Genomic DNA, 22,697 nt, shown 5'->3' on the forward strand with positions numbered 1-22,697 from the left:
ATTAAATAGTAAATCCTTCTCTTCATTAGATTTGGATTTTTAGTCTCTCCTTTTTTCACAGGTTCAGACCCTTAATGAACAGGACTGGGAACGAGCACAGCAAGCAAGCGTGTTGGCAAATGTAGCACAAGCATTTGAGAGTGAAGTTGATGTGTCGGATGGTGAGGATGACAGGGAAACTATATTCAGTTCAGTCGATCTTTTGTCACCTAGTGGTCAGGCTGATGCTCAGACTTTAGCCATGATGCTTCAAGAGCAATTGGATGCAATCAACAAAGAGATTAGGTATGGTTTACCTACTATTTACTATTAGGCTAAATTTCTTAAATTTCTTAATTTCTTATTTCTTAAGATCTCATGCACTGAGCCTCTGCACTTTTAATATTCTTGTGGAGATGGAAAAAAATAAGTGGTAATACTTGCCCAAACTCGTAGAATGGTTTTGATGCATATAAATGAAAATGACCACTTCGGTTGTGCTGGTTGTATTAGTCGCTGATGCTGTTAGCAACTGAGTATGGTGCTTAATCTTAATTTAAATTTAAGTGTACTAAATTGCTGCTCAGTGGATCTACATGTGCACTTTCCCACAGAGTAGACTAATTAGCTCCACAGTAAAGTGTCACACTCTATACCAGGGGTTGGCCATGGTTTTGAAGCATAGTGCCAAAAACACCCACAACCTTGACTGATAAGATGCTGGCGGGGGAGCTGTGAGGGGACCTATCCATGTTGTGGCAGCGTAGCCACGGCCCCTTTCCCCACTGTCCACCCCAAGGCACATATGCCAAGCAAAATCCCTTCTCATGTCATGCTCTGGCACCTATGTCAGGGGTTGCCTATCCCTGGTCTACATGTATTCCTGTATTAGAGTTCAGTAAATTAATTAATTCAGTACACTCTGCTCTGAGACAATACTATCTTATAGCAGATTATTAAGTTCACCGCCAGGGACAAATTGTGCCCGGTCAGCCCAGGCAGCCATGGGCGAGACCCCTGGCTCCTACCAGCCCCTCTACCACCTAGAGCCCAGGGCTGACTTGCCATTTCCCCTGTCAGCCCAGGGCTGCTCTGCCATGGCTCAAATTGCTGCTGTCCTGGTCTCGTGTAGACGCACCCAGGAGTGGTGGACTCCAGTTCAAACGGCTGCGGAGTTTGTGTCATGTTAATTGCACATGTAGATGCACCCAGTGTGGCTGACTGTTCTCTGACATTTAACTCTAGCAACTGTTACTGTTTTTATAAAGTTTTGTAAAGGGGTCAAGAGTAGACCCCTTTATAAGATATGAAGTAATTGAACATAATGGAGTAATACTGAAAAGGGGTTTTCTCTGGTTTCTGCAGCTTTAATATGACCTTGAGGTTTTAGCTAAATGGTAAAATATTAGTTGAATAATAGTTGTTACATACTTTGGATGTAATTTTTTTCATCCAAGACCATTGAAATACTTTACAAATAAGTGGCTCATAGAGGGATGTTAGACTTGTCCATGAATTGACATGGACTATGGGAATTTTTGCCTTCCCCTTTAGCAGGGAGCCTGGTTTTCTTCCTTGGATATATTGAGCATATTTTAACAACTACTTCCTGTCCTTGCAGTGATAGGACACTACCAGTGCTCTCATCCCTCTGCTTTACCTATGGCAAGTTAAAAATTGTTTTTGAAGCTTCTGACACCATGCCTCGCTGTTGTGTGCAAAGGTTTGTTCTTGAAGTTCTTAAGAACAGGTTCAACAGATTCTTGCGTAGGATAGTTTAGAAAGGGATGATCCTGCCTTGAGCAGAGGAGGCTGGATTAGATAACTTCCTGAGGCCCTTTCTAGCGCTGTTTTTTCTGTTATAGAAGAAATCTGATGTTCTAGCCCAGTGATTCTCAACTTAGGGTACCGTGGATGCCACACAGGTTATCTTGGTTAGGTGTGCAAATGTGATGAACCCAGAGATTTTAAGTGGGAATACATAGTGTTAAAAGCAGGCTGACCTGTTGTGGTCTGATTTTTTTTTTGCAATGAAAGAATTGCTCTATCTTTCTGTTGTCAAAAAGCAAGTGAAAACTTAAGAGCTGGCATTTTCTGAAGAATGCTTTGAATCTAATAAATTTGAGAACTGCTGTGCTAGCCACAAAGCCTGACTTTTCTTTTTAAACCATTGCTTGGTTATTTTTAGTGCATTTATTTGTTTGTTTATTGATTGATTGATTTTTTTATTTGAAGTGTTGCAATATATTTAAAAAAAATGGTCGCTCTATACAGCTTTCTGTGGTCAGCTTTCCTTCTTTATCCCAGTTCGTTACGCCTAAAAAAATTTGGGGGGTTCTTCCTTTAAACTGTTGTTCTCCTAAAAGCCAGCAATCCCTGTTGTTGCCTCCAGTGAAATGTTACTGATTTGGCAGAACCTAAAAACACTGTTGTACTAATGATAGTTATGCAAACTATTGTTACTCAGTCACATTTGTTTTTTGTCATATTACTGTCCTCTGGAATATCAATTTCTTTCCCTTGTTGCAGCTGTCTCATTTTTTCTCAGGTTTAAAAAAAGAAAATAATCGTTCTCCACCACCCTGTTCTCTGTATGTGACTGTTTATTTGAATCTTGCATTGTTTTTTCATAAAGCTTATTACACAAGGAAATAGTTAACCCTGGAAGTGAATAAAACATCCAGTCTTTAAACATTTTATAGATTGATACAAGAAGAAAAGGAAAATACAGAACAGCGGGCCGAGGAAATTGAAAGCCGAGTTGGTAGTGGGAGCCTGGACAACCTTGGTCGATTTCGTTCAATGAGTTCCATTCCTGCTCCTTTTCCTGGCGGTTCCCTTGCTGGTTCCTCTCCTCCTGGCAGTGGTCGCTCCACACCAAGACGGATTCCACATAGTCCAGCACGGGAAGTAGACAGACTAGGTATCATGACGCTGGTAAGTAATGTATTTTTTTTCTTCTGAAGACAGAATATCTGCAATCTAAGGGAAGGAATAAACATTATGATTTTTCTCTTTCCAATTTTGTCCTTTCATTTTTTTATAAAGTTTTTAAATTGCTATCTTTTAATCTTCAAAAATTGTTTCCGAAACGTTAGGGTTCTTTGCTTTTCTAATGCTATAAGCCAAAGTACTCCCTCTGATATCTCCCTCTAGTGTTATCTCTGTGCAGTTGCTTGTTCCTGAAACAAGTTTTTCTTTTAAATTCCACAGCTCTGTTGAATGTTCAACATACAATGCAAATATGTGTAACCTATAGTTTTTAAAATTGAGCTATTTATATTTACATTTTAATTGCATAGCTATGACATGAGCTGAAATGTGAAAGGTTGACCCAGCAATTTAGAGAGAGAACAGTTAAAAGTAGGTTCCAGTCTAAATCCTGTACTTGCAGAAACCAATTCAAAATGAGTTTAACATCTGTTTCCATGACAATGGGTCAGAGCATTTATTGCCAAGCTGTTCTTCTTTTCCTCTTTTTACCCTATTTTTATTGAAAAATTTAGTTTTAGGTTTTAAAGTATCTAGAAATCTCATGGATTATATGGTTCAGAAGTAACAGATTTTAGTTAGAAATGACCACTTCATAATTTCAAAGCAGTAATCTAGTAAGGTATAGCAGTAGTTTTGAACTCTTTGCTTACCCAATAGCTGAAGTTTTTTATTTTTTTAAGCATAAAAATAAGATGCAAACTTGAAGGAAAAAAAAAAAAAAGCTAGTAGTAAGCTTGAAATTTTATTATCATCTGAACATTTTTTTTACTTTTAAAAAAATCATATGGTATTTATAAAAAATAGCTAGCAAGAGTTAAATATATAACAAAGGTTGCAGTAGTTTACTATCATTGTCAAGTTTTTCAGTTTTGTGAATGCAGACTATTTCAGTCGTGGGACCAAACCTTCAGTATTTTTATTGAGACTTAAAACTGGGAAATCGTGCTTTTTTTTTTTTTTAAACTTGTTCCTGCTACCAGTCATTAATTTTTTTTTCAGTAGTCTTTTGATGGTCTAATTAATGATCCCACGGTCTAATATTAATCTGAACTATGGTAGGATGTTAACTTATAGTTTTATTAAAACCAGACACATCAGGTGAATAAAATGTAAATTGAGTCTATGCTATGATTTTAAACTTCTAATATGAAATTTGAGAAATTTAATTTAATCAGTTTATGTGATTAAGGAAAACTTTCTATATATATACATATATATGCGTGTGTAGATAAATATAAAATGTGTGTGTACATAAAAAGTCTGAGTGTACATAAAAAGTGTGTGTGTATATAAAGTGTGTGTGTACATATAAAGTGTGTGTGTGTGTGTGTGTGTGTGTGTGTACATAAAAAGTGTGTGTGTGTGTGTGTACATAAAAAGTGTGTGTGTGTGTGTGTGTGTGTACATAAAAAGTGTGTGTACATATAAAGTGTGTGTGTGTGTGTGTGTGTACATAAAAAGTGTGTGTACATATAAAGTGTGTGTGTGTGTGTGTGTGTGTGTACATAAAAAGTGTGTGTACATAAAAAGTGTGTGTGTGTGTGTGTGTGTGTGTACATAAAAAGTGTGTGTACATATAAAGTGTGTGTGTGTGTGTGTGTGTACATAAAAAGTGTGTACACATATAAAGTGTGTGTGTGTGTGTGTACATAAAAAGTGTGTACATATAAAGTGTGTGTGTGTGTATGTACATAAAAAGTGTGTGTACATATAGTGTGTGTGTGTGTGTGTGTACATAAAAAGTGTGTGTACATATAGTGTGTGTGTGTGTACATAAAAAGTGTGTGTACATATAAAGTGTGTGTGTGTGTGTACATAAAAAGTGTGTGTGTGTGTACATAAAAAGTGTGTACATAAAAAGTGTGTGTGTGTGTACATAAAGTGTGTGTACATAAAAAGTGTGTGTGTGTGTACATAAAAAGTGTGTGTGTACATAAAAAGTGTGTGTGTGTACATAAAGTGTGTGTACATAAAAAGTGTGTGTGTGTACATAAAGTGTGTGTACATAAAAAGTGTGTGTGTGTGTACATAAAAAGTGTGTGTGTACATAAAGTGTGTGTACATAAAAAGTGTGTGTGTGTGTACATAAAAAGTGTGTGTACATAAAAAGTGTGTGTGTGTGTGTACATAAAAAGTGTGTGTACATAAAAAGTGTGTGTGTGTGTGTACATAAAAAGTGTGTGTGTGTACATAAAGTGTGTGTGTGTGTGTACATAAAAAGTGTGTGTGTACATAAAGTGTGTGTACATAAAAAGTGTGTGTGTGTGTACATAAAAAGTGTGTGTGTGTACATAAAGTGTGTGTGTGTGTGTGTGTACATAAAAAGTGTGTGTGTACATAAAGTGTGTGTACATAAAAAGTGTGTGTGTGTGTGTGTACATAAAAAGTGTGTGTGTGTGTGTGTATATAAAGTGTGTGTGTGTATATAAAGTGTGTGTGTGTACATAAAAAGTGTGTGTGTGTGTGTGTATATAAAGTGTGTGTGTGTACATAAAAAGTGTGTGTGTGTGTATATAAAGTGTGTGTGTGTGTATATAAAGTGTGTGTGTGTACATAAAAAGTGTGTGTGTGTGTGTGTGTATATAAAGTGTGTGTGTGTACATAAAAAGTGTGTGTGTGTGTGTGTATATAAAGTGTGTGTGTGTGTATAAAAAGTGTGTGTGTGTATAAAAAGTGTGTGTGTGTGTGTATAAAGTGTGTGTGTGTGTGTATAAAGTGTGTGTGTGTGTATAAAGTGTGTGTGTGTGTGTGTGTGTATAAAGTGTGTGTGTGTGTATAAAAAGTGTTTGTGTGTGTGTGTAAAAAGTGTGTGTGTGTATATAAAGTGTGTGTGTGTAAAAAGTGTGTGTGTGTGTGTATAAAGTGTGTGTGTGTGTATAAAAAGTGTGTGTGTGTATAAAGTGTGTGTGTGTGTATATAAAGTGTGTGTGTGTGTATAAAAAGTGTTTGTGTGTGTGTGTAAAAAGTGTGTGTGTGTGTATATAAAGTGTGTGTGTGTAAAAAGTGTGTGTGTGTGTGTATAAAGTGTGTGTGTGTAAAAATGTGTGTGTGTATATAAAGTGTGTGTGTGTATATAAAGTGTGTGTGTGTAAAAAGTGTGTGTGTGTGTGTAAAAAGTGTGTGTGTGTGTGTGTATAAAAAGTGTGTGTGTATATAAAGTGTGTGTGTATAAAAAGTGTGTGTGTGTGTGTATAAAGTGTGTAAGTGTGTGTGTGTATAAAGTGTGTGTGTGTGTATAAAGTGTGTGTGTGTATATAAAGTGTGTGTGTGTATAAAGTGTGTGTGTGTGTATAAAGTGTGTGTGGGTGTACATAAAAAGTGTGTGTGTATATAAAGTGTGTGTGGGTGTACATAAAAAGTGTGTGTGTATAAAGTGTGTGTGTGTGTATAAAGTGTGTGTGGGTGTACATAAAAAGTGTGTGTGTATATAAAGTGTGTGTGGGTGTACATAAAAAGTGTGTGTGTGTGTACATAGAAAGTGTGTGTACATAGAAAGTGTGTGTGTGTACATAGAAAGTGTGTGTACATACAAAGTGTGTGTGTGTGTACATAGAAAGTGTGTGTACATATAAAGTGTGTGTGTGTGTACATAAAAAGTGTGTGTGTGTATAAAGTGTGTGTGTGTATAAAGTGTGTGTGTGTATAAAGTGTGTGTGTGTATAAAGTGTGTGTGTGTGTGTGTGTGTATAAAGTGTGTGTGTGTGTATAAAAAGTGTTTGTGTGTGTGTGTAAAAAGTGTGTGTGTGTGTATATAAAGTGTGTGTGTGTAAAAAGTGTGTGTGTGTGTGTATAAAGTGTGTGTGTGTAAAAAGTGTGTGTGTGTGTATATAAAGTGTGTGTGTGTAAAAAGTGTGTGTGTGTGTGTGTAAAAAGTGTGTGTGTGTGTAAAAAGTGTGTGTGTGTATAAAGTGTGTGTGTATAAAGTGTGTGTGTATAAAAAGTGTGTGTGTGTGTGTGTAAAAAGTGTGTGTGTGTGTAAAAAGTGTGTGTGTGTATAAAGTGTGTGTGTATAAAGTGTGTGTGTATAAAAAGTGTGTGTGTGTGTGTATAAAGTGTGTAAGTGTGTGTGTGTATAAAGTGTGTGTGTGTATAAAAAGTGTGTGTGTGTGTATAAAGTGTGTGTGTGTATAAAGTGTGTGTGTGTATAAAAAGTGTGTGTGTGTGTATAAAGTGTGTGTGTGTATAAAGTGTGTGTGTATAAAAAGTGTGTGTGTATATAAAGTGTGTGTGTGTGTGTATATAAAGTGTGTGTGTATATAAAGTGTGTGTGTGTATAAAGTGTGTGTGTGTGTATAAAGTGTGTGTGGGTGTACATAAAAAGTGTGTGTGTATATAAAGTGTGTGTGGGTGTACATAAAAAGTGTGTGTGTATAAAGTGTGTGTGTGTGTATAAAGTGTGTGTGGGTGTACATAAAAAGTGTGTGTGTATATAAAGTGTGTGTGGGTGTACATAAAAAGTGTGTGTGTGTGTACATAGAAAGTGTGTGTACATAGAAAGTGTGTGTGTGTACATAGAAAGTGTGTGTGTGTACATAGAAAGTGTGTGTACATACAAAGTGTGTGTGTGTGTACATAGAAAGTGTGTGTACATATAAAGTGTGTGTGTGTGTACATAAAAAGTGTGTGTGTGTATAAAGTGTGTGTGTGTATAAAGTGTGTGTGTGTACATAAAAAGTGTGTGTGTATAAAGTGTGTGTGTGTGTGTATAAAGTGTGTGTGTGTATAAAGTGTGTGTGTGTGTACATAAAAAGTGTGTGTGTGTATAAAGTGTGTGTGTATAAAGTGTGTGTGTGTGTACATAAAAAGTGTGTGTGTGTATAAAGTGTGTGTGTATAAAGTGTGTGTGTGTGTACATAAAAAGTGTGTGTGTGTATAAAGTGTGTGTGTATAAAGTGTGTGTGTGTGTGTATAAAGTGTGTGTGTATAAAGTGTGTGTGTGTGTACATAAAAAGTGTGTGTGTGTATAAAGTGTGTGTGTATAAAGTGTGTGTGTGTGTACATAAAAAGTGTGTGTGTGTATAAAGTGTGTGTGTGTATATAAAGTGTGTGTGTGTATAAATGTGTGTGTGTACATAAAAAGTGTGTGTGTGTATAAAGTGTGTGTGTGTACATAAAAAGTGTGTGTGTATATAAAGTGTGTGTGTATAAATGTGTGTGTGTACATAAAAAGTGTGTGTGTATATAAAGTGTGTGTGTATAAATGTGTGTGTGTACATAAAAAGTGTGTGTGTATAAAGTGTGTGTGTGTATAAAGTGTGTGTATAAATGTGTGTGTACATAAAAAGTGTGTGTGTATATAAAGTGTGTGTGTGTATAAATGTGTGTGTGTACATAAAAAGTGTGTGTGTATATAAAGTGTGTGTGTGTATAAAGTGTGTGTGTGTGTATAAAGTGTGTGTGTGTATAAATGTGTGTGTGTACATAAAAAGTGTGTGTGTGTATAAAGTGTGTGTGTGTATATAAAGTGTGTGTGTGTATAAATGTGTGTGTGTACATAAAAAGTGTGTGTGTGTATAAATGTGTGTGTGTACATAAAAAGTGTGTGTGTGTATAAAGTGTGTGTGTGTACATAAAAAGTGTGTGTGTATATAAAGTGTGTGTGTATAAATGTGTGTGTGTACATAAAAAGTGTGTGTGTATATAAAGTGTGTGTGTATAAATGTGTGTGTGTACATAAAAAGTGTGTGTGTATAAAGTGTGTGTGTATATAAAGTGTGTGTGTATAAATGTGTGTGTACATAAAAAGTGTGTGTGTATAAAGTGTGTGTGTGTATAAAGTGTGTGTATAAATGTGTGTGTACATAAAAAGTGTGTGTGTATATAAAGTGTGTGTGTGTATAAATGTGTGTGTGTACATAAAAAGTGTGCGTGTATATAAAGTGTGTGTGTGTACATAAAAAGTGTGTGTGTGTATAAAGTGTGTGTGTGTACATAAAAAGTGTGTGTGTATATAAAGTGTGTGTGTGTATAAAGTGTGTGTGTGTGTATAAAGTGTGTGTGTGTACATAAAAAGTGTGTGTGTATAAAGTGTGTGTGTGTACAAAGTGTGTGTGTGTGTACAAAGTGTGTGTGTGTGTGTATAAAGTGTGTGTATAAAGTGTGTGTGTGTACATTAAAAGTGTGTGTGTACATTAAAAGTGTGTGTTTGTACATAAAAAGTGTGTGTGTACATAAAAAGTGTGTGTGTATGTACATAAAGTGTGTGTACATAAAGTGTGTATGTACATAAAGTGTGTGTACATAAAGTGTGTGTGTGTATATAAAGTGTGTGTGTGTATAAAGTGTGTGTATAAAGTGTGTATGTGTGTACATAAAAAGTGTGTGTGTATAAAGTGTGTGTGTGTATAAAGTGTGTGTGTGTGTACATAAAAAGTGTGTGTGTATGTAAAGTGTGTGTGTGTGTGTGTATGTAAAGTGTGTGTGTGTGTGTAAAGTGTGTGTGTGTGTACATAAAAAGTGTGTGTGTATAAAGTGTGTGTGTGTGTATAAAGTGTGTGTGTGTACATAAAAAGTGTGTGTATATAAAGTGTGTGTGTGTATAAAGTGTGTGTGTGTGTGTATAAAGTGTGTGTGTACATAAAAAGTGTGTGTGTGTACATAAAAAGTGTGTGTATATAAAGTGTGTGTGTGTATAAAGTGTGTGTGTGTGTGTGTATAAAGTGTGTGTGTGTACATAAAAAGTGTGTGTGTGTACATAAAAAGTGTGTGTGTGTATAAAGTGTGTGTGTGTACATAAAAAGTGTGTGTGTGTATAAAGTGTGTGTGTGTACATAAAAAGTGTGTGTGTATAAAGTGTGTGTGTGTGTATAAAGTGTGTGTGTACATAAAAAGTGTGTGTGTGTATAAAGTGTGTGTGTGTGTATAAAGTGTGTGTGTATAAAGTGTGTGTGTATACAAAGTGTGTGTGTATAAAGTGTGTGTATGTGTGTGTGTATACAAAGTGTGTGTGTATAAAGTGTGTGTGTACAAAGTGTGTGTGTGTGTGTGTATAAAGTGTGTGTACAAAGTGTGTGTGTGTGTGTATAAAGTGTGTGTGTACAAAGTGTGTGTGTGTGTATAAAGTGTGTGTGTACAAAGTGTGTGTGTATGTGTGTATAAAGTGTGTGTCTACAAAGTGTGTGTGTATGTGTGTATAAAGTGTGTATACAAAGTGTGTGTGTGCGTATACAGTGTGTGTGTGCGTATACAGTGTGTGTGTGCGTATACAGTGTGTGTGTGTGTATAAAGTGTGTATACAAAGTGTGTGTATAAAGTGTGTGTATGTATGTGTGTATAAAGTGTGTGTATGTATGTGTCTATAAAGTGTGTATACAAAGTGTGCATGTGTATAAAGTGTGTGTATGTATGTGTCTATAAAGTGTGTATACAAAGTGTGTGTGTATAAAGTGCGTGTGTATAAAGTGTGTGTATGTATGTGTCTATAAAGTGTGTATACAAAGTGTGTGTGTGTATAAAGTGCGTGTGTATAAAGTGTGTGTATGCATGTGTGTATAAAGTGTATGTGTGTGTATAAAGTGTGTGTATGTATGTGTGTATAAAGTGTGTGTGTGTATAAAGTGTGTGTGTGTGTATAAAGTGTGTGTATGTATGTGTGTATAAAGTGTGTGTGTGTATAAAGTGTGTATGTGTGTGTATAAAGTGTGTGTATGTATGTGTGTATAAAGTGTGTATGTGTGTGTATAAAGTGTGTGTATGTATGTGTGTATAAAGTGTGTGTGTATAAAGTGTGTATGTGTGTGTATAAAGTGTGTGTATGTATGTGTGTATAAAGTGTGTGTGTGTATAAAGTGTGTATGTGTGTGTATAAAGTGTGTGTATGTATGTGTGTATAAAGTGTGTATGTGTGTGTATAAAGTGTGTGTATGTATGTGTGTATAAAGTGTGTGTGTGTATAAAGTGTGTATGTGTGTGTATAAAGTGTGTGTATGTATGTGTGTATAAAGTGTGTATGTGTGTGTATAAAGTGTGTGTATGTATGTGTGTATAAAGTGTGTGTGTGTATAAAGTGTGTATGTGTGTGTATAAAGTGTGTGTATACAAAGTGTGTATGTGTGTGTATAAAGTGTGTATGTGTGTGTATAAAGTGTGTATACAAAGTGTGTATGTGTGTGTATAAAGTGTGTATACAAAGTGTGTATGTGTGTGTATAAAGTGTGTGTATACAAAGTGTGTATGTGTGTGTATACAAAGTGTGTATGTGTGTGTGTATAAAGTGTGTGTATACAAAGTGTGTGTGTGTGTATAAAGTGTGTATACAAAGTGTGTGTGTATGTGTGTGTGTATATAGTGTGTGTATACAAAGTGTGTGTATACAAAGTGTGTGTGTATAAAGTGTGTGTATAAAGTGTGTGTGTATAAAGTGTGTGTGTATACAAAGTGTGTGTGTATACAAAGTGTGTGTATAAAGTGTGTGTGTATACAAAGTGTGTGTGTATAAAGTGTGTGTGTGTATAAAGTGTGTGTACAAAGTGTGTGTATAAAGTGTGTGTGTACAAAGTGTGTGTGTGTGTATAAAGTGTGTATACAAAGTGTGTGTGTGTGTGTGTATAAAGTGTGTATACAAAGTGTGTGTGTGTGTGTGTATAAAGTGTGTATACAAAGTGTGTGTGTGTGTGTGTATAAAGTGTGTATACAAAGTGTGTGTGTGTGTGTATAAAGTGTGTATACAAAGTGTGTGTGTGTGTGTGTATAAAGTGTGTATACAAAGTGTGTGTGTGTGTGTGTATAAAGTGTGTATACAAAGTGTGTGTGTGTGTGTGTATAAAGTGTGTATACAAAGTGTGTGTGTGTGTGTGTATAAAGTGTGTATACAAAGTGTGTGTGTGCGTATACAGTGTGTGTGTGTGTATAAAGTGTGTATACAAAGTGTGTGTGTATGTGTGTATAAAGTGTGTATACAAAGTGTGTGTGTGCGTATACAGTGTGTGTGTGTGTATAAAGTGTGTATACAAAGTGTGTGTGTATGTGTGTATAAAGTGTGTATACAAAGTGTGTGTGTGCGTATACAGTGTGTGTGTGTGTATAAAGTGTGTATACAAAGTGTGTGTGTATGTGTGTATAAAGTGTGTATACAAAGTGTGTGTGTGCGTATACAGTGTGTGTGTGTGTGTATAAAGTGTGTATACAAAGTGTGTGTATAAAGTGTGTGTGTGTGTGTATAAAGTGTGTATACAAAGTGTGTGTGTGCGTATACAGTGTGTGTGTGTGTATAAAGTGTGTATACAAAGTGTGTGTGTGCGTATACAGTGTGTGTGTGTGTATAAAGTGTGTATACAAAGTGTGTGTGTGCGTATACAGTGTGTGTGTGTGTATAAAGTGTGTATACAAAGTGTGTGTATAAAGTGTGTGTGTGTGTGTATAAAGTGTGTATACAAAGTGTGTGTGTATGTGTGTATAAAGTGTGTGTGTGTGTATAAAGTGTATACAAAGTGTGTGTGTATGTGTGTATAAAGTGTGTATACAAAGTGTGTGTGTGCGTATACAGTGTGTGTGTGTGTGTGTATAAAGTGTGTATACAAAGTGTGTGTATAAAGTGTGTGTGTGTGTGTATAAAGTGTGTATACAAAGTGTGTGTGTGCGTATACAGTGTGTGTGTGTGTATAAAGTGTGTATACAAAGTGTGTGTGTGCGTATACAGTGTGTGTGTGTGTATAAAGTGTGTATACAAAGTGTGTGTATAAAGTGTGTGTGTGTGTATAAAGTGTGTATACAAAGTGTGTGTATAAAGTGTGTGTGTGTGTGTATAAAGTGTGTATACAAAGTGTGTGTATAAAGTGTGTGTGTGTGTATAAAGTGTGTATACAAAGTGTGTGTATAAAGTGTGTGTATGTATGTGTCTATAAAGTGTGTATACAAAGTGTGCGTGTGTATAAAGTGTGTGTATGTATGTGTCTACAAAGTGTGTATACAAAGTGTGTGTGTGTATAAAGTGCGTGTGTATAAAGTGTGTGTATGTATGTGTGTATAAAGTGTGTGTGTGTATAAAGTGTGTATGTGTGTGTATAGTGTGTGTATGTATGTGTGTATAAAGTGTGTGTGTGTATAAAGTGTGTATGTGTGTGTATAGTGTGTGTATGTATGTGTGTATAAAGTGTGTGTGTGTATAAAGTGTGTATGTGTGTGTATAGTGTGTGTATGTATGTGTGTATAAAGTGTGTGTGTGTATAAAGTGTGTATGTGTGTGTATAGTGTGTGTATGTATGTGTGTATAAAGTGTGTGTGTGTATAAAGTGTGTATGTGTGTGTATAGTGTGTGTATGTATGTGTGTATAAAGTGTGTGTGTGTATAAAGTGTGTATGTGTGTGTATAAAGTGTGTGTATGTATGTGTGTATAAAGTGTGTGTGTGTATAAAGTGTGTATGTGTGTGTATAAAGTGTGTGTATGTATGTGTGTATAAAGTGTGTGTGTATAAAGTGTGTATGTGTGTGTATAAAGTGTGTGTATGTATGTGTGTATAAAGTGTGTGTGTGTATAAAGTGTGTATGTGTGTGTATAAAGTGTGTGTATGTATGTGTGTATAAAGTGTGTGTGTGTATAAAGTGTGTGTATGTATGTGTGTATAAAGTGTGTGTGTGTATAAAGTGTGTGTATGTATGTGTGTATAAAGTGTGTGTATGTATGTGTGTATAAAGTGTGTGTGTGTATAAAGTGTGTGTATGTATGTGTGTATAAAGTGTGTGTATGTATGTGTGTATAAAGTGTGTGTGTGTATAAAGTGTGTATGTGTGTGTATAAAGTGTGTGTATGTGTGTGTATAAAGTGTGTGTATGTATGTGTGTATAAAGTGTGTGTGTGTATAAAGTGTGTATGTGTGTGTATAAAGTGTGTGTATGTGTGTGTATAAAGTGTGTGTATGTATGTGTGTATAAAGTGTGTGTGTGTATAAAGTGTGTATGTGTGTGTATAAAGTGTGTGTATACAAAGTGTGTATGTGTGTGTATAAAGTGTGAATGTGTGTGTGTATAAAGTGTGTATACAAAGTGTGTGTGTGTGTATAAAGTGTGTATACAAAGTGTGTGTGTATGTGTGTGTGTATAAAGTGTGTGTATACAAAGTGTGTGTGTGTGTATAAAGTGTGTGTATACAAAGTGTGTGTGTGTATACAAAGTGTGTGTATGTGTGTGTGTATGTGTGTGTATACAAAGTGTGTGTATAAAGTGTGTGTGTGTATAAAAAGTGTGTATAAAGTGTGTGTGTATGTGTGTGTATAAAGTGTGTGTGTATAGTGTGTGTGTATACAAAGTGTGTGTGTATGTGTGTGTGTATAAAAAGTGTGTGTGTGTATACAAAGTGTGTGTGTATGTGTGTGTGTATAAAAAGTGTGTGTGTGTATACAAAGTGTGTGTGTATGTGTGTGTGTATAAAAAGTGTGTGTGTATACAAAGTGTGTGTGTATGTGTGTGTATACAAAGTGTGTGTGTGTAGTGTGTGCATACAAAGTGTGTGTGTATGTGTGTGTATACAAAGTGTGTGTGTGTGTAGTGTGTGCATACAAAGTGTGTGTATGTATGTGTGTATAAAAAGTGTGTGTGTATAAAGTGTGTGTATACAAAGTGTGTGTGTATGTGTGTGTATAAAAAGTGTGTGTGTATAAAGTGTGTGTATACAAAGTGTGTGTGTATGTGTGTGTGTATAAAAAGTGTGTGTGTGTATAAAGTGTGTGTATACAAAGTGTGTGTGTATGTGTGTGTGTATAAAAAGTGTGTGTGTGTATAAAGTGTGTGTATACAAAGTGTGTGTGTATGTGTGTGTGTATACAAAGTGTGTGTGTATAAAGTGTGTGTATACAAAGTGTGTGTGTATGTGTGTGTGTATAAAAAGTGTGTGTGTGTATAAAGTGTGTGTATACAATGTGTGTGTGTATGTGTGTGTGTATAAAAAGTGTGTGTATAAAGTGTGTGTATACAAAGTGTGTGTGTATGTGCGTGTGTATAAAAAGTGTGTGTGTATACAAAGTGTGTGTATAAAGTGTGTGTATACAAAGTGTGTGTGTATGTGTGTGTGTATAAAAAGTGTGTGTGTATAAAGTGTGTGTATACAAAGTGTGTGTGTATGTGTGTGTGTATAAAAAGTGTGTGTGTATAAAGTGTGTGTATACAAAGTGTGTGTGTATGTGTGTGTGTATAAAGTGTGTGTATACAAAGTGTGTGTGTATGTGTGTGTGTATAAAGTGTGTGTGTATGTGTGTGTGTATAAAAAGTGTGTGTGTATAAAGTGTGTGTATACAAAGTGTGCGTGTATGTGTGTGTATACAAAGTGTGTGTATAAAAAGTGTGTGTGTATGTGTGTGTGTATAAAAAGTGTGTGTGTGTATAAAGTGTGTGTATACAAAGTGTGTGTATAAAAAGTGTGTGTGTATGTGTGTGTGTATAAAAAGTGTGTGTGTATAAAGTGTGTGTATACAAAGTGTGCGTGTATGTGTGTGTATACAAAGTGTGTGTATACAAAGTGTGTGTGTATGTGTGTGTGTATAAAAAGTGTGTGTGTATAAAGTGTGTGTGTACAAAGTGTGTGTATGTGTGTGTGTGTATAAAGTGTGTGTGTATAAAGTGTGTGTGTACAAAGTGTGTGTATGTGTGTGTGTATAAAAAGTGTGTGTATGTGTGTGTGTATAAAAAGTGTGTGTGTACAAAGTGTGTGTGTGTGTGTGTATAAAGTGTGTATACAAAGTGTGTGTGTATGTGTGTATAAAGTGTGTATACAAAGTGTGTGTGTGCGTATACAGTGTGTGTGTGTGTATAAAGTGTGTATACAAAGTGTGTGTGTGCGTATACAGTGTGTGTGTGTGTATAAAGTGTGTATACAAAGTGTGTGTGTATGTGTGTATAAAGTGTGTATACAAAGTGTGTGTGTGCGTATACAGTGTGTGTGTGTGTATAAAGTGTGTATACAAAGTGTGTGTGTATGTGTGTATAAAGTGTGTATACAAAGTGTGTGTGTATGTGTGTATAAAGTGTGTGTGTGTGTATAAAGTGTATACAAAGTGTGTGTGTATGTGTGTATAAAGTGTGTATACAAAGTGTGTGTGTGCGTATACAGTGTGTGTGTGTGTGTATAAAGTGTGTATACAAAGTGTGTGTATAAAGTGTGTGTGTGTGTGTATAAAGTGTGTATACAAAGTGTGTGTGTGCGTATACAGTGTGTGTGTGTGTATAAAGTGTGTATACAAAGTGTGTGTGTGCGTATACAGTGTGTGTGTGTGTATAAAGTGTGTATACAAAGTGTGTGTATAAAGTGTGTGTGTGTGTGTATAAAGTGTGTATACAAAGTGTGTGTATAAAGTGTGTGTGTGTGTGTATAAAGTGTGTATACAAAGTGTGTGTATAAAGTGTGTGTGTGTGTATAAAGTGTGTATACAAAGTGTGTGTATAAAGTGTGTGTATGTATGTGTCTATAAAGTGTGTATACAAAGTGTGCGTGTGTATAAAGTGTGTGTATGTATGTGTCTACAAAGTGTGTATACAAAGTGTGTGTGTGTATAAAGTGCGTGTGTATAAAGTGTGTGTATGTATGTGTCTATAAAGTGTGTATACAAAGTGTGTGTGTGTATAAAGTGCGTGTGTATAAAGTGTGTGTATGTATGTGTGTATAAAGTGTGTGTGTGTATAAAGTGTGTATGTGTGTGTATAGTGTGTGTATGTATGTGTGTATAAAGTGTGTGTGTGTATAAAGTGTGTATGTGTGTGTATAGTGTGTGTATGTATGTGTGTATAAAGTGTGTGTGTGTATAAAGTGTGTATGTGTGTGTATAGTGTGTGTATGTATGTGTGTATAAAGTGTGTGTGTGTATAAAGTGTGTATGTGTGTGTATAGTGTGTGTATGTATGTGTGTATAAAGTGTGTGTGTGTATAAAGTGTGTATGTGTGTGTATAGTGTGTGTATGTATGTGTGTATAAAGTGTGTGTGTGTATAAAGTGTGTATGTGTGTGTATAAAGTGTGTGTATGTATGTGTGTATAAAGTGTGTGTGTGTATAAAGTGTGTATGTGTGTGTATAAAGTGTGTGTATGTATGTGTGTATAAAGTGTGTGTGTATAAAGTGTGTATGTGTGTGTATAAAGTGTGTGTATGTATGTGTGTATAAAGTGTGTGTGTATAAAGTGTGTATGTGTGTGTATAAAGTGTGTGTATGTATGTGTGTATAAAGTGTGTGTGTATAAAGTGTGTATGTGTGTGTATAAAGTGTGTGTATGTATGTGTGTATAAAGTGTGTGTGTGTATAAAGTGTGTATGTGTGTGTATAAAGTGTGTGTATGTATGTGTGTATAAAGTGTGTATGTGTGTGTATAAAGTGTGTATGTGTGTGTATAAAGTGTGTGTATGTATGTGTGTATAAAGTGTGTGTGTGTATAAAGTGTGTGTATGTATGTGTGTATAAAGTGTGTGTGTGTATAAAGTGTGTGTATGTATGTGTGTATAAAGTGTGTGTATGTATGTGTGTATAAAGTGTGTGTGTGTATAAAGTGTGTGTATGTATGTGTGTATAAAGTGTGTGTGTGTATAAAGTGTGTATGTGTGTGTATAAAGTGTGTGTATGTGTGTGTATAAAGTGTGTGTATGTATGTGTGTATAAAGTGTGTGTATGTGTGTGTATAAAGTGTGTGTATGTATGTGTGTATAAAGTGTGTGTGTGTATAAAGTGTGTATGTGTGTGTATAAAGTGTGTGTATGTATGTGTGTATAAAGTGTGTGTGTGTATAAAGTGTGTATGTGTGTGTATAAAGTGTGTGTATACAAAGTGTGTATGTGTGTGTATAAAGTGTGAATGTGTGTGTGTATAAAGTGTGTATACAAAGTGTGTGTGTGTGTATAAAGTGTGTATACAAAGTGTGTGTGTACAAAGTGTGTGTGTGTGTATAAAGTGTGTGTATACAAAGTGTGTGTGTGTGTATAAAGTGTGTGTATACAAAGTGTGTGTGTATGTGTGTGTATACAAAGTGTGTGTATAAAGTGTGTGTGTGTATAAAAAGTGTGTGTATAAAGTGTGTGTGTATGTGTGTGTATAAAGTGTGTGTGTATAGTGTGTGTGTATACAAAGTGTGTGTGTATGTGTGTGTGTATAAAAAGTGTGTGTGTGTATACAAAGTGTGTGTGTATGTGTGTGTGTATAAAAAGTGTGTGTGTATACAAAGTGTGTGTGTATGTGTGTGTATACAAAGTGTGTGTGTGTAGTGTGTGCATACAAAGTGTGTGTGTATGTGTGTGTATACAAAGTGTGTGTGTGTGTAGTGTGTGCATACAAAGTGTGTGTATGTATGTGTGTATAAAAAGTGTGTGTGTATAAAGTGTGTGTATACAAAGTGTGTGTGTATGTGTGTGTATAAAAAGTGTGTGTGTATAAAGTGTGTGTATACAAAGTGTGTGTGTATGTGTGTGTGTATAAAAAGTGTGTGTGTGTATAAAGTGTGTGTATACAAAGTGTGTGTGTATGTGTGTGTGTATAAAAAGTGTGTGTGTGTATAAAGTGTGTGTATACAAAGTGTGTGTGTATGTGTGTGTGTATAAAAAGTGTGTGTGTATAAAGTGTGTGTATACAAAGTGTGTGTGTATGTGTGTGTGTATAAAAAGTGTGTGTGTGTATAAAGTGTGTGTATACAATGTGTGTGTGTATGTGTGTGTGTATAAAAAGTGTGTGTATAAAGTGTGTGTATACAAAGTGTGTGTGTATGTGCGTGTGTATAAAAAGTGTGTGTGTATACAAAGTGTGTGTATAAAGTGTGTGTATACAAAGTGTGTGTGTATGTGTGTGTGTATAAAAAGTGTGTGTGTATAAAGTGTGTGTATACAAAGTGTGTGTGTATGTGTGTGTGTATAAAAAGTGTGTGTGTATAAAGTGTGTGTATACAAAGTGTGTGTGTATGTGTGTGTGTATAAAGTGTGTGTATACAAAGTGTGTGTGTATGTGTGTGTGTATAAAGTGTGTGTGTATAAAGTGTGTGTGTATGTGTGTGTGTATAAAAGTGTGTGTATAAAGTGTGTGTATACAAAGTGTGCGTGTATGTGTGTGTATACAAAGTGTGTGTATAAAAAGTGTGTGTGTATGTGTGTGTATAAAAAGTGTGTGTGTGTATAAAGTGTGTGTATACAAAGTGTGTGTATAAAAAGTGTGTGTGTATGTGTGTGTGTATAAAGTGTGTGTATACAAAGTGTGCGTGTATGTGTGTGTTTACAAAGTGTGTGTATACAAAGTGTGTGTGTATGTGTGTGTGTATAAAAAGTGTGTGTGTATAAAGTGTGTGTGTACAAAGTGTGTGTATGTGTGTGTGTGTATAAAGTGTGTGTGTATAAAGTGTGTGTGTACAAAGTGTGTGTATGTGTGTGTGTATAAAAAGTGTGTGTATGTGTGTGTGTATAAAAAGTGTGTGTGTACAAAGTGTGTGTATGTGTGTGTATAAAAAGTGTGTGTGTACAAAGTGTGTGTATGTGTGTGTATAAAAAGTGTGTGTGTGTACAAAGTGTGTGTGTATGTGTGTGTGTATAAAAAGTGTGTGTGTATGTGTGTGTATAAAAAGTGTGTGTGTACAAAGTGTGTGTATGTGTGTGTATAAAAAGTGTGTGTGTACAAAGTGTGTGTGTATGTGTGTGTGTATAAAAAGTGTGTGTGTACAAAGTGTGTGTATGTGTGTGTATAAAAAGTGTGTGTGTACAAAGTGTGTGTGTATGTGTGTGTGTATAAAAAGTGTGTGTGTACAAAGTGTGTGTATGTGTGTGTATAAAAAGTGTGTGTGTGTACAAAGTGTGTGTGTATGTGTGTGTGTATAAAAAGTGTGTGTGTACAAAGTGTGTGTGTACAAAGTGTGTGTGTATGTGTGTGTATAAAAAGTGTGTGTGTACAAAGTGTGTGTGTATGTGTGTGTGTGTATGTGTGTGTATAAAAAGTGTGTGTGTACAAAGTGTGTGTGTATGTGTGTGTATAAAGTGTGTGTGTACAAAGTGTGTGTGTATGTGTGTGTATAAAAAGTGTGTGTGTACAAAGTGTGTGTGTATGTGTGTGTATAAAAAGTGTGTGTGTACAAAGTGTGTGTGTATGTGTGTGTGTACAAAGTGTGTGTGTATGTGTGTGTGTATAAAGTGTGTGTATAAAGTGTGTGTGTACAAAGTGTGTGTATGTGTGTGTGTATAAAGTGTGTGTGTACAAAGTGTGTGTATGTGTGTGTGTATAAAAAGTGTGTGTGTATAAAGTGTGTGTGTACAAAGTGTGTGTATGTGTGTGTATAAAAAGTGTGTGTGTGTATAAAGTGTGTGTGTACAAAGTGTGTGTATGTGTGTGTATAAAAAGTGTGTGTGTGTATAAAGTGTGTGTGTACAAAGTGTGTGTATGTGTGTGTATAAAAATGTGTGTGTATAAAGTGTGTGTGTACAAAGTGTGTGTGTGTATAAAGTGTGTGTGTATGTGTGTGTATAAAGTGTGTGTGTATGTGTGTGTATAAAAAGTGTGTGTGTGTATAAAGTGTGTATACAAAGTGTGTGTGTATGTGTGTGTATAAAAAGTGTGTGTGTGTATAAAGTGTGGGTATACAAAGTGTGTGTGTATGTGTGTGTGTATAAAAAGTGTGTGTGTGTATAAAGTGTGGGTATACAAAGTGTGTGTGTATGTATAAAGTGTGTGTATACAAAGTGTGTGTATGTGTGTGTGTATACAAAGTGTGTGTGTATGTATAAAGTGTGTGTATACAAAGTGTGTGTATGTGTGTGTGTATACAAAGTGTGTGTGTATGTATAAAGTGTGTGTATACAAAGTGTGTGTATGTGTGTGTGTATACAAAGTGTGTGTGTATGTATAAAGTGTGTGTATACAAAGTGTGTGTATGTGTGTGTGTATACAAAGTGTGTGTGTATGTATAAAGTGTGTGTATACAAAGTGTGCGTGTGTATACAAAGTGTGTGTATACAAAGTGTGTGTGTGTGTGTGTGTATACAAAGTGTGCGTGTGTATACAAAGTGTGTGTATACAAAGTGTGTGTGTGTGTGTGTATACAAAGTGTGCGTGTGTATACAAAGTGTGTGTATACAAAGTGTGTGTGTGTGTGTATACAAAGTGTGTGTATACAAAGTGTGTGTATATAAAGTGTGTATGTGTGTTTATATGTATGTGTATATAAAGTGGGTGGGTGTGTATGTATGTATGTATATATAGTGTGTGTTTGTGTGTGTGTGTGTGTGTGTATGTATACATACCTTGCACAAGTGCATGAAACTTTACACCTGGCTTATTTTTAATCCTCCCTTTCTCAAGATTTTTACTTTGAAATAGTTAACTGAATTTTTTTTCATGACTATTTTTGGTCTCAGAATTTCTTTTTCTTTCTCTTTTTCTCCACTTAAGTTGAATTAAAACCTGCTTATTAAATTACATTAATTGAAGTAACAGTTTGCCCCTCAGTTTAAGTTAATGAATTGCTTGTTTTTTTGTTTTGCTCTGTGTACTGGCATAGGTGGAGAGGGTCTGAAGTGGGACCTAATGGTTTTTGATTAGTTTAGTGGGACAAGGAGACATGGTCATGGTAGCCCCAATCATTCTGACACCTTAATCTTTGAAAAAACTTACTGAAAGAATTGCTGCCAACACTCATCGCTTCAGAATTTAATAGTGCAGTGTTCCTATTTTGTGTGGGAAAGAATATGACTACAAAAAGAGCTGAGAATTAAGTGACTTAAGTCTAAGGATCTCACTCAGACAGCTTAGTGATCTCAGTCTTAATCTTGAGTACCAGTTGGTTATGTGGTGAAAAGAGTTCTTGCCCCAAAATTAGTCTCTGTTTTAAAAATAAGTAAAACAATGTAATTGTGTTTTTCTCATTCAATTTTTTTTCTATTTTAACTTGCCTTGTAGATGAGGGTGAAATACTGTTATCCTCAAGGACCACCGTAGTTAAGCATCTATAGTATGTCCATTGAAAACCTTGATTTTCTTCTTTCTTTTTTTTTTTCAAGCAATATATTGTTTAAATATTTAGTAATTAAAAGACATATCAGCCTTTAGGATATATAGCATTACTATCTCTAATCTTGTAGTGTGCTGGTTTTTTGTTTGTGCTTCCAAGTTTGTAATAAATCAGGTTTCTCTTTAAATTTTTTTTCTTTTCATGCATCTAACAGCCTAGTGATTTAAGGAAACACCGTAGAAAGGTAAAATCTTCAGCAACTTAGTGACATTTTTGTTATTGTAAAGTATTAATATAACCAAGATCTCTTACAGGTGTGTGGTAGGGCTGTATTATGTTTGTGAATAAACGCAATTAGCTTCATGTTCGGATTTTAACCTTTGGCATTAAAACATATGAATTAATGCATTTTTACCATCTTTGGAATAAGTAGATGAGGGTAAATGAGGTCTGCTGTAGAGCAAAATGATCTAAATTACAATGATATTCTTATCCCAAGTAAGGGCTAATGTGTTGTTTTTCATTTACAAGCAGCTATTCTTCTATTAATATGAAAGTGTACTTCTGCTGAAATTTAATGATCTTCAAACACACAAGACATTTAATTTCTGTTCAACCTTTTACTTGAAAGAAGCACACAAGTACTGATTTTTTAAATTTCTAATTCAAAACATCTGATTCAGTAATCTTTTAAGACCACAACATCCAACTTTAAAACTCTCCTTGTTCTCCTAAGTAAAGCTAAAGCACACTTTGACAGGCTTTACCTGGCCAGATGTCTTGGTGGTCTTACTTTTAGAACTAATGTAGGGTCAATTTTAATGGGTTTGTGGAGTTA

At 35.1% G+C, this 22,697-nt stretch overlaps 1 protein-coding gene and 1 long non-coding RNA gene across 6 annotated transcripts in view; both read left to right on the forward strand.

Moving 5' to 3' along the window:
• The window catches only part of PPFIA1 (PTPRF interacting protein alpha 1), a 106,477-nt gene that overhangs the window by 52,303 nt on the left and 31,477 nt on the right, over window positions 1–22,697 (forward strand). For 4 of the 5 annotated variants that reach the window (XM_059722741.1, XM_059722739.1, XM_006270338.4 and 1 more), the window contains exons 15-16: window positions 62–285; window positions 2,682–2,916. In XM_059722741.1, the coding sequence (XP_059578724.1) occupies window positions 62–285; window positions 2,682–2,916 (459 nt within the window). Of the gene's footprint in view, window positions 1–61; window positions 286–2,681; window positions 2,917–22,073; window positions 22,104–22,697 lie in introns of all 5 variants that reach the window. The other variant, XM_059722742.1, reaches the window with a different exon arrangement.
• On the forward strand, window positions 2,925–18,071 carry LOC132248728 (uncharacterized). The gene is made up of 2 exons (XR_009460079.1): window positions 2,925–6,015; window positions 6,070–18,071. It is a non-coding gene; the product is annotated as an uncharacterized LOC132248728 (long non-coding RNA).

Source organism: Alligator mississippiensis, chromosome 2, assembly GCF_030867095.1.
Source record: "Alligator mississippiensis isolate rAllMis1 chromosome 2, rAllMis1, whole genome shotgun sequence".
Lineage (NCBI taxonomy): Eukaryota > Metazoa > Chordata > Crocodylia > Alligatoridae > Alligator > Alligator mississippiensis.